Below are 11,357 nucleotides of genomic sequence, written 5' to 3'. Positions count from 1 at the left end.
ACTTGCCACAAAGGTAACACTACAGGTTTTTGTTTTTGGATGTAAGGGTGGTTGTACAAGAGGTGTTATAAAGACTCTGGTTGTGCTCAACTCCTCCATAAAATAATCATTGTGGGAATTTCGTGGGGAGTTGAAGTAAAATAACTTGTGTAAAATAACCCTCCATAAAACACTAATGAATTGCAATTATTTCACATAATATGGCTCCTTCTGTCTTCTGCATGCACATTACAACAGTCAAACCAGTTCAGACCTAGGACCATCCTCAAGAAACACGTCTACTCTATCAACATTTAGATATCCCAGTTTGAACTAAATGTTAAATTTAAAAGCCTGCTTCACTAAAACTGAAAAAATGAACAATAATCACACACACACACACACACACACACACACACACACACACAGACACAGACAGACACACACAGACACACACACACAGTTGTAACTCACAGAGGGCCTGCGAGGCCAGCTGCATGGACTGTCCCCAGAGACGTGGCTCCTGGTTCTTCAGGCAGTTGTAGATGTAGTTGACGGCCGGCGTGGCCCGGCGCTCCACCGCGTTGGTCAGCTTGCCGTTCTTCATGGCGTCCAGCTCCTGCAGCACCACCCAGGGGATGAGCACGGTGGGGAAGCCCAAGCCTGAAGCGGGTAAGAGGGGCAGAGAGGAGGAGAGGGGCAGGGGGAAGGGTAGGAGAAGGTTTAGTAAGGGCATCCGCATGCTCCTGCATGGTTTTAAGTCATTCTGGTTTCTCACTGATTTGCTTCCATCAGCATTAAGAGGTACCAGACGTCTCCTGAGCGTCCGACTGGCCCTTCCATGTGAGATAGTGGGGAGGCAGTGCTGTGTGAGCCTGAGCCTGGCGGACAAGCAACCTCTGTAATGAACTGTGATGAGGTACTGTATGGGTGGGTGGGGGCTTGGAATCAGACAATGCTCATGCTTATTACAGGGGGTCATCAATCTCAATTATCATGCAAACACAGTCATGCATTATGCTGCAAACACAGTCATTCATTATCATGCAAACACAGTTGTGCATTATGCTTCAAACATAGTCATGCATTATCATGCAAACACAGTCATGCATTATGCTGCAAACACAGTCGTGCATTAGCATGCAAACACAGTCGTGCGTTATGCTGCAAACACAGTCATGCATTATGCTGCAAACACAGTCGTGCATTATCATGCAAACACAGTCGTGCGTTATGCTGCAAACACAGTCATGCATTATGCTGCAAACACAGTCGTGCGTTATGCTGCAAACACAGTCGTGCGTTATGCTGCAAACACAGTCATGCATTATCATGCAAACACAGTTGTGCGTTATGCTGCAAACACAGTCGTGCGTTATGCTATCTGACTTACTCCTGAGACCCTGTGAGCGGATCTTTTTCACTAAGTCCAGGTGACTCAGCAGGATGTTGGTGTCCAAGACGATTAAGAGGTCTTGCTGTATGAGTTCTTTGCCTGTGCAGAACACATGCATGTGTGCGCGCGCGCGCACACACACACACACACACACACACACACACACACACACACACACACACACACACACACACACATACAAAATAAATCAATTTGCATATCTATGAATATAGTTTAGACGGATTGAATGTTGAATATGTACCAATTTGAGTCTATATTATCATAGATTATCATATTATGTTGATTGTGGGCCTGGTTATCTGAGTAAGAAGTTATATTACATTTTTTTTCTGAATGCTAAAACACTAACCGTGATTCTCATAGCACAATTTCTAAAACTATTAATTTGTATAGCAAAACCACTAACTGAGTTTGCAAAACTAAAAGCACAACCACTGCTTTGCACTTAGTTTGCAATTTTGCAACACACACTTTGCACTGTAGGTCCAATCCACTGCACAGCACTCTTTTTGCGGAACTATAAACACAACTCACTGCTTTACACTCAATTTCCAAATGATCAACAGACTCCTAGCAAATCTATACACATGTATGGCTATTATTTACACTATTTTGCCAACTCTCTGGCACACTTTCTCATGCGAAAACTGTTTCAGATAATTAGTTCACTTTGCAATCAGCCTAAGCACTATAAGCCACAGGTAATGTACAATGGGTACAATGGAGGGAGCAGGAAGAGTGAGAAGAGTAAGAATTAGAGGAGGCTGAAGAATAGGACGTGTATTTGAAGAAGGAGGAGGAAGAGGACACAGAGGTGAAGAAGTGAGAGGGAGAGGATGACAAGGACAAGGAGGTGAAGATAGAGGAAGAGGACAAGGAGGAGCAAGAAGAGGACGAGGAGGGGGAAGAGGAAGGGTAAGAAGAGTAAGAAATAGCCCTTTTACAGGCAAAAAAAATCAGTCTACATGTGGGGATATTGACCAGGCATCATGTCAGGCCTGGATACGGCATTCCAGAATATATTTTCCCCGGTGCCTTGGACTAGAGGACATTGCATGTGATGTAGACGAAATTTTGAGAGAGACGACACGATGTAGACTGATTTTTTTTTTGTTTTCTCAGTGAAATTGCTATTTTGTGTTTTGACTTGGAAAAACACACTTGTGTTTGTTTTGATGTGTGTAAATAAACACCAATACTTAAAGTTTGGATCCCTGTATGTTTACTATGAACTATGACAAAAGTATGACCTCAAACTGACATATTCTACCTTGTGCACAGAGAAAGCAAAAGCCAGATGTGTTTTTTATTCATACCATCAGTGTGTAGTTGGCACATTGTGTGCTTATTATTGTGATGGCTTGTGTTTACTGTTTGATACGAAAGTACCATTTTTACGAAGGTGTGAAGAGTTAAGCAAGGTGTGTTAGCTTTTGCAAGAGAACTACGTTTTGCTGATTTGGTGAAAAGTTTTCCTATTTGTGTGTAGAGTTTTGCAAAAATAGCCATAGTTACAAAAAATGTGCTTAAGCAATCAGAAGAAACTGTAAGTACATGAGTGAGCGAGTGTGTGTGCATACTGAGCATTGATGTGGGTGCGGTGCCCTCTTCTGGTGGATCAATATCCATGGCAGTCAGCTCCCCGTAACTCTCTACCACGTTCACCTCCAATAGATGCTCACAACGGGCCTGCTGGAGCTCCTCCAGCAGCTGCATCTACACACACACACAAACAAACAATCAATCAATCAATCAAACAAATAAACATTTCTGAACAACTACTGACAAAGTCCTACACTACAGACTACAGAGAAAGTGAAATGCCATTATTGGCTGGATGTTTTCTTTTTGTTTTGTTTTTTTTTGTCTCTGTATTATCTTTATATGAGCCTCCCTAAAGAAAAGGAAGATTTCAACATTAGAAAATAGTAATAAATATACCAGTGACAGTAGGTCAAACTTATTTTTGTTTATTTAAGCTTTTAAATGTGCTGTTTCCTAAATTAATTTGTGATCTTAGAACTACTTTAACACAATTCTTCTGATTCTAGAACTCTGATGTGTGTTGTAATTCCATATGCATTATGACCAGTTTCAGAATTCCAGGATGGAAATTCTACTATACCAACTAAGTCCATTTGATGTTAGAAAGAAAGTTCAAGCTATGGTTGCAGTCTTCAGTAATCAGTGGAGATGGTTTTCTGGAGGTAAGCTTTTTTCCTGCATTAGGCTACTTCCATTGGAATTGCCTGAGGTTGTTTCGGGCTGGTCTCATAATATTTGTTGTTGCTTTGAGCGTAATCAGTACTTTTCATACTAAATTAATGAGAAATTACATTCATTTAATGAATGGAACTTTGGAAAATGTACATACCTCTTGATCATTGTCATGATTGTCCTCTTGCAAAATAAATGAAGGTGCTGGCACTGTCTGGAAATAATATACACTGCAGTCATTACTGTAATGATTGCTAAATAAAATGAAAAAGTTAAAGCAAAGGTGTGTGAGGTGTGTTTCTCTCTTCTCTGTGAGATCACTGCTGATTCTAAAGCAATCAGTATTGTGATGTCATCTATTTGGCACTTTCCATAAAAAGAGCAGTTTTCATACTTGGACCCACATTGCCCAATTGCTATCAACTTCCCCAATTAATTATGTGAATAAATTGCGTGAAGATGGAAGGTAAATGTTTTATGGAGGTCTGGAAGATTTACCAATCTCAGAGTAAAACTGATGTAAATGGATGTCAGCTTTCACAAACTGCTTATACGTTACCTCAGGTGGGGATGTTTACCTGTGGACTGTGACTCCAGAATGAGGGGTGGTTTTCCAGACCAGCCTGGTCTTGCAGAGGGGAATGTCCAGGTGTACTGAATGATGCAGCCCCAGAATAGAATCCGTGCGGAACGTTATTCTCCTTCTCATGCTGCTGGGGTGTATATGTGGGGGGTGTCAGATTCACAGCCTGGGCCGCTCTTGGTGTGGAGAGTGGCTCAGGTGAAGCAGCATCCTGCCCCGATCCTGTTATAGAGAAGGGCTTAAAAGAAGCAACATTCTGGCCAGCTTTTGTTGTGGAGACGAGTGTGAGTGAACCAGCAGCTGGGCCTGCTCTTGGTGTGGAAGGTGGTTCAGGTGAAGTAGTAGCCTGACCTGCTCCTGTCGTATTGAGGGGTTTGGAAGGAGTAGTAGCTTTGACTGCTTTAGTAATAGAAAGGGGTTTGAAAGACACAGTAGCCTGTACTGGTGTAGCTGAAGAGAGGGGTTTGGAAGAAGCTGTAGTCTGACCTGTTTTAGCTGTGGAGAGGGGTTTGAAAGAAGCAGTAGCCGGCGATGCTTTAGTTAAAGACAAGGCTCTGGAGGTAGTAGGCCTCCCTGCTTTAGTTATCGAGCGGGGTATGAAAGAAGCAGTAACATGGGCTGCCTTTGCTGTAGAGAGGGGTTTAGTGGGCGCAATGTCAGACTGCTCCGTGCTCTCATCATCCTGCTCCCAGATGTTTTCTCGTGGTGGTGGAGCACTGGGCTTTTTGGGGATCCTGAAGCTGATGGGGGGCTGTGGTTTGGGAGAGGCATGATTCTCTGTCCCTGAGGCGGAGGTCCTTGGAGCCCGCGGTAACGTGGAACCTGAGTCCGGTCTAGCTGAACCACTGAGTTTGGCTGAGGAGGAAGAGGAAGTGGAAGAGGAAGAAGAAGAAGACGCTACTGTGCTACTATTCCGAGTCTTCCCTTGCGTGACCCCTCTCTCCTGCTTCGCTGATGAGGTCTTTGCCTTGACCTCCTCCGTGGACCTCCTTCTCTCCACCAGCTTCTTCCTCTCCTCCCTCAACTCCTCGGACTGCCGCCGCGGGGTCGGGGTGCTCCTAGAGGTCTTAGCTGGAGGCTCTGGCTCCTCCTCCTCTGACCTCCTTTTCACCAACTTCCTCCTCTGCTCCTGCAGATCACCAGAGGCACTTTTCGCAGGGCTAGCGGCAGTGCTGTGACTTGCTCTGGCCCCTGACACAGTGGCACGTCCTTCCTGAGTGTGGTGCCGGCTGGCTTTGCTCTTCGGTGGAGACGACGTGCTGCAGGATCGAGACTGGCTCGTCTCAGAGCTCGAGGGGGTTCTTTTACGGCCTTTGGTGGAAGTTGCCGCTGTTGCAGCGTGGGATGTTTCCGGATGTTTCTTTTCTCGGCGTCTCTCTCCATGTCTTCTGTGGTGTTCTGTCTTTGGTACGATTTCCTCTTCTCTCTTTCTGCTGTCTTTTTTCTCAGCTGAGATGGCTAGGCGGTAGACCGGCGTTTTGAGCTCACGGCCTCTCTCTGGACTGGACTTTTTGGGCGAGGGCAAGATCTTGTCCCGGTTCTCCGTTTTTCTTTTCCGGTCCGCAGAACTGAAATGAGAGAAGTCATGCTCAGAAGAACATTTTGAACTAGATGTACCGCATAGCGGTACAAAATATGACCGCCGCCGTTCAGTCCTGTACATCCTCTCGCGAACATAAATCACGCTTGTCAATTTGTCTCTATGGTTCAAAATTCTGGATTTGCTCAAAACGTCAGAAGTCAGTCAGAAATCTCAGAGAGCTTTATTCTCGGTACCAGAGACTCACGTTGTGTGGCTAACAGGTGTTGTCTGAAGACACAATACAAAGACAATTCTACTTATACCCCTGTCAAGCTTACATCTCTATTTGTGGTATGTCAATCATTTTATGACCATATTACCCAACTCATCAACAGTGACCACAAGGCTGTATCCCCTAACGACCGACATCTATGGTATTCCCTCGAGGTTGAACTGACCCCCCTAAACAAGTGAAGAGGCACCAACTTTCTCGAGTGGAGACTCAAGGCCCAAACTATCCCAACAGAAACAGCATGTATTCCAAAACACCTTGCAAAGGCATACCACAGATGTTAGTCACAAATCATTATCTTGGTTTCTGTCTACTTGCACATTTCCATGAATAACCAAGCAAACCAAAATCCCTACTCTAGCAGCGGTCATAATAATGCAGTGGGATACTGATAATCTATGATATCTGAGTTTTCTTACAATAAAGTTTGGGAAGAAACTGCTTTCTCCCTCAGTATTGGAGTGTCTCACTAATGCAACATACTGTGCACTAATGCAACATGTCTGTGCATCCTGTGCATCTAACTTGCACTCTTCAGGAGCGGCTCTCTAATAAATATCAAGCAACACCCATTGTTGAAATAGCGGGGGTTCCCCTGAGGCACACAAGTGGCTCTATATGAAATGCAATGCTTACACGTCTGCAGGAAAAAGTTGCTGACCTTTAGCCTACTCATTAATACCATGTGAGGCAGCTTTTGACAGGAAGGAAGACATACAAAGAAGTTTAGGTGCTGTGTCTGTGTCCTTTGTCCAATTCAAGACCTGTTGACATTTCATGATTTCTCATCTATTCCTCTGCCAATACTAGGACTAGGTGAACCCTCCATATGACCACAAGTCTCTTGAGATTAAAAACAATATCCAGTGCTGTGTGTATTAACCTTGAGAAGACACGCCAGACAGAAGAACGCCAGACAGCAGAATCTGCTTGGGTGATCTTTGTAAGATGTATGCATGTATACCATCTATTCTTCAGACAAGGCTCTGGATTTTGTCTTTGTCTCCTTGTGGCCAAGTAACCTACTCCTTCGTTTAGAGCTTGTTTGGTCTAAATAAACTCCATGCTTGCTGTTCCCACAAAACTTTTGTCTGTGTCTGAGTCTGTGACATTGGGTTAGATCCACATGTGTGGTTTTGTAAGCCCAGCCTCTGATTCAACAATTTATCTGAATTATATAAATGATCTTATTTTGGTACAGTGTTGCATTTCCTAAATCCATGAGTTCAACTGTTGGAACACAGAAAGTGTCCAAGGTCACTCACTTTTACAAAAATACAATTTTACCAACAGCACATACTGTTCCCAAACAAGGTCAAAATGTTCTAGTTCTGTCTTTGGGCAAAGATACCCTGGCACTCTGCCTACGACGTGACGGTGACTAAGAAAAGATGCCTATATCGATCAGCTTTCTTGATCGCTTGGGTGTCTGGTTTCTGATGTCCAATTAAGTGCAATAGGAATTTATGAGTTTGATGCTTTTTTCAAGAAAGCTTTTACCTTCATGATTTACCTTTCATGATTCTCACTAAATGAGACATTTCAGTAAGCATCTGGCTCAGATGTCAGACCATGCAGGGCAGGATGTGGCAGAGTATGTATGCTAGAGTTTATGTTGGCAGCAGACAGACAAAGCTACAGTTAAAGGGGTTTGATGTCTTTTTGCAATAGAAACTTTTGTATTGTGTTTATTAAGATATACTAAAATACACTATATTATCTATAGGCCTACTATACTATAAAGAACATAGAAGTTTATTTTTTACCTACTACAATGTAACAAGAGTGACGTGCTACTGGCATCAAATTCAAAATCAACACATTTTCCAAAAAAACATTTCCCCATTCTCAATTAAATACGAGTTCAAATGATTAATAAATAATTCCATTCTGTTTTTATTTACATTTTACATTTTGCTTTACATTCAGCATCCCAAAAAATGTGTAAATGTTTGAGTTGTGCAAAATACTATTTTCTGCAGTTGGGGCCTCAGTTCCAACCCTTCACCAGAGAGGACAACTCATGACCTGAATGCATACTCTCTATTTTAACCTTTGTTGCTGTGCTGTTGCTCTTTTGTACAATGAATCCTGTCACTTCCAAAAAAAATTGTAACATAAATTAAGCCTGAAGATCCACACCCCTCTGTGTTAGATGAAATACAGCTAGATACTGTACATAAAAAAAAATCCCTACAATCATCACCATTAGCAGAACCTCAATGGACAATGAAAGAATGAAATGAGGTAAAGGCTGAGAAAAACCTGGCAGCAAAGAACTCAGCTGATGTGGCTGACTGCACAGGGCAGACACTCTCCAGTTCTGCAGCAAGGCAAAGAGATGGCTGCTGACGTGTGTTGGTGGAGCACCTTCCTACTGTATATGGTGAGGTGCGTTCAAATTCGCAAACATAGGCAAACGTTTGCCAGCAGTTTGAAGAGGTGGTTCTCCGCAAACATGTTGGGAGTTGGACGGAGAGTTGGATAGATGGAGACGTTGAGATGGAATATTTACACAAAATCTTTCAAATGTATGTGTTCAGACAAACATGTTTACACCATGAACTTTCGCCTCTGTTCAAGTCATTCAAACGCACGTCTGGACTTGAAAGAAATAGGATCTGAGTAGTGGACCCAAACAGAAAGGCACTGTGGATGATCCATAACTATACTCACCTCAGTGGGCCATGATGGTCACGAGTGCCTGCTTCAATTTTCTCAGATGCCACTCTCTGCTGTCTCTACATTGACAGAAAACATGGTTAAATTAATTCAAAATTCATGAGTGCTTTACATTTCACATCATATACTTTTTGTCAGTTTTAGGGATGTAACTTATTAGGCTCTATCTTGGCGATCTAAAACGCATGGTCAGTGGCGAATAGCTTAAATACATTTAGGGGTGTGTCCAGTCCACATTCAGGGTGGTTTTGTTATCAAACGTCGGGCTTTTGGCGCAAAAAGGTGGTTCTTATGCTTCTTAATCAGTCATGGGTGTGTTTTGGGCGTAATATCCTTTAAAGGTTGTATCAGCGATTGCAGGCCCAAACATAAATGATCACATTCATCTAATCTTTCCTAACAATCCGCTAGCTGGCCACCCCATAAGCAGGCCGTCAAAACAACGTGTCTCTGTAGGCAGCCTAGGCTCTGAGATCTGCACAAAAAAACAATTGCTAACAACAAGTGTTGCCAACCACTCAAAGGCAAAATAAAGTGGTCCAACCGAAAACCGACGAGATGCGCATTCAGGAGAGTTTCAAATGCACGGAAGAGAGGGAGAGGGAGTAGCAAGCTAGCTCTCTGTTTTGTTTAAACGTCAACAGAAATGACGTTAACCCACCATCGCTGATACAACCTTTACACTAATAAAAATTACATCAGTCATTCCCTTTAACAGCAAGCAGCACAACTTCAAACAGCGAATCGGTATTTTGATAGTCAGCGGTGCATTTGAAGGAATCTGCTTGCACACGAGACCATATGTAACAGGTATTCAACTAAACCACGCCTTTCACTATAGGCGAGGTTTTTCTTGGTCAGTGGTGTAATGATTTTTAGAGGGTGTAAGATGAGGGTGAAGTTTTGGATCATGCCCCAGACCACACCTTCTGCCACACCCCTGGGCACAAGGCTTAATAAAAGTGAAGCACATTGCAAAAAATTTGAGTGTAAGATAGGAATAAGCTTTGCGTCGGGATAAGAATAAGCTTTGCACTGTGTTTTTCATCGTCGAAATAGAGCCCATTGACACTTTCAACCGAGTTTCAGGCATTTCCTCTTGCTGACAAACACACTGCAATGAGAGTGTTCTGGTCATTTGCATTGAGAAATATCAGAGTTGAACACTTTTTGTTTAGTTTTAGAAAATGTGAGAGTACATGAGGGTGACTTGGTTTAAAGCAAGACTTTGTGGTGATTTGCAAGACGTATACTAAGCTTACATTTGCACTCTTCTCATTCTCCCTCTTTGGTGAAGGTGTTCTGTGCCTCGACTTTTTGTGCTTCCTCTTTGACATCTTCCTTGCCCACCCTGGAAGATCCTGTAACCTCCCCCCTCAGTGGTGAAGGCAATTTTCACTACAATGCAGAGAAGAGACGAAGTAAGGCAATGGTGACCTGAACACAAGAAGAGACAAAGTAAGGCAATGGTGACCTGAATAGTATAGTGTACCAAGTGAGAACGTAGCCTATGACTTCACGTCAGATGTTTCTAGAATAACAGTTACAAGACGCCCCCGCAGGTAAGCATCAGTCTGGGGAAAATGTCAACATTCTTCTAAAGGTTAACACAAGTGTTCAAACATGGAAGGCAACGTGATTAAACGTACTTCACGATCTTGACCTGCAACTTGGCCTCGTAACAGCGGATGCAGAGTCAATGCAGAGAGCACTTATGGAGTAACAGTAACTGGCATACAAGTCTTCTTCTCCGATGCCTTTTCTTGGAGGAGTGGTCATCTGTAGCCTACTTCACTCTACTATTAAACTTGCTTTGACTGACGTGAAACTGAAACCTACTGAAACTGGATTGACTGAAAGTCAACCTAAACACTCAAGAACTGTCATGAGAAAAGATAACACACACCAATGTTTTAGTATAACCACACGTGTTCAAGGACTTAAATCATTAACGACAATTATATTCGGACTATCAGTGCTTATGCGGACTGGTTAACTGTCCTGACCTGACTTGTTTAATTTAACTGGCTGGCTAGCTAGCCTTGGTTAACAACAAGCATAGTTAAAGTGCATTAGCTTAGCACAAAGTCATTCATAATATTAAGACTGGTATACATGTCTGGTTTTATTGCAAATGTCTGTCTGTCTACAGTTGAAACTGTAACGACAATACAATACACAGGGAATGTTATGCTAAATGAAGTTGAGAACTCACCCACGGGTGTGCGAGAGAGAATGACAGCGACAAATGAGTTAAGGTTGTATTTGTCACGTGGAACGGAAGACAAGGCTGAAGAAATCCGCGTTCCGGATTATGGGAGATGTAGTCTATCAGTGATGTGATGGTGGTGCTGCTTCTCTCTCTCTCTCTCTCTCTCTCTCTCTGTGACGACCCTGTACGGCTACTTTTTTTGGGAACCAATAGTTTGCCTTATGGTTTCACGAGTAAATGTCCAACTCACTCACTCACTGCCACGTAATTATTTAACTGAGATAAAAAATAAAAAAAAAAAAACATTAAACAATTCATCATTCTGAAAAAAAAACAAACATATATACTATATATGTTATATAAACATATATAAACTATAACGTTTAAGATTGTAGTGAGATACTTCGGTATTCTGTAGAATATAGATATGATAGGTCTGTCAAAAGAAAACAG

The 11,357-nt window shown here is 42.7% G+C and overlaps 1 protein-coding gene across 6 annotated transcripts in view; it reads right to left on the bottom strand.

Annotated features, from left to right (window-relative positions):
* The window catches only part of swt1 (SWT1 RNA endoribonuclease homolog), a 19,426-nt gene extending 8,304 nt beyond the window's left edge, over positions 1-11,122 (bottom strand). Inside the window, exons 1-9 of one of the 6 annotated variants that reach the window (XM_048253321.1) lie at positions 10,908-11,122; positions 10,342-10,572; positions 9,955-10,129; positions 8,687-8,751; positions 4,192-5,764; positions 3,771-3,827; positions 2,977-3,112; positions 1,373-1,474; positions 454-642 (exon numbers count right to left, since the gene is read on the bottom strand). In XM_048253321.1, the coding sequence (XP_048109278.1) occupies positions 454-642; positions 1,373-1,474; positions 2,977-3,112; positions 3,771-3,827; positions 4,192-5,764; positions 8,687-8,751; positions 9,955-10,029 (2,197 nt within the window). In that variant the 5' untranslated portion in view covers positions 10,030-10,129; positions 10,342-10,572; positions 10,908-11,122. The remainder of the gene's footprint in view (positions 1-453; positions 643-1,372; positions 1,475-2,976; positions 3,113-3,770; positions 3,828-4,191; positions 5,765-8,686; positions 8,752-9,954; positions 10,130-10,341; positions 10,573-10,907) is intronic. The other 5 variants (XM_048253316.1, XM_048253317.1, XM_048253320.1 and 2 more) reach the window with 5 other exon arrangements.
* Positions 11,123-11,357: the final 235 nt, after the last annotated feature.

The sequence above is a fragment of the Alosa alosa genome, chromosome 9 (genome assembly GCF_017589495.1).
Source record: "Alosa alosa isolate M-15738 ecotype Scorff River chromosome 9, AALO_Geno_1.1, whole genome shotgun sequence".
Lineage (NCBI taxonomy): Eukaryota > Metazoa > Chordata > Actinopteri > Clupeiformes > Clupeidae > Alosa > Alosa alosa.
The sequence above is the reverse complement of the archived record's forward strand: the minus strand, read 5'-3'. Positions and strand labels throughout refer to the sequence as shown.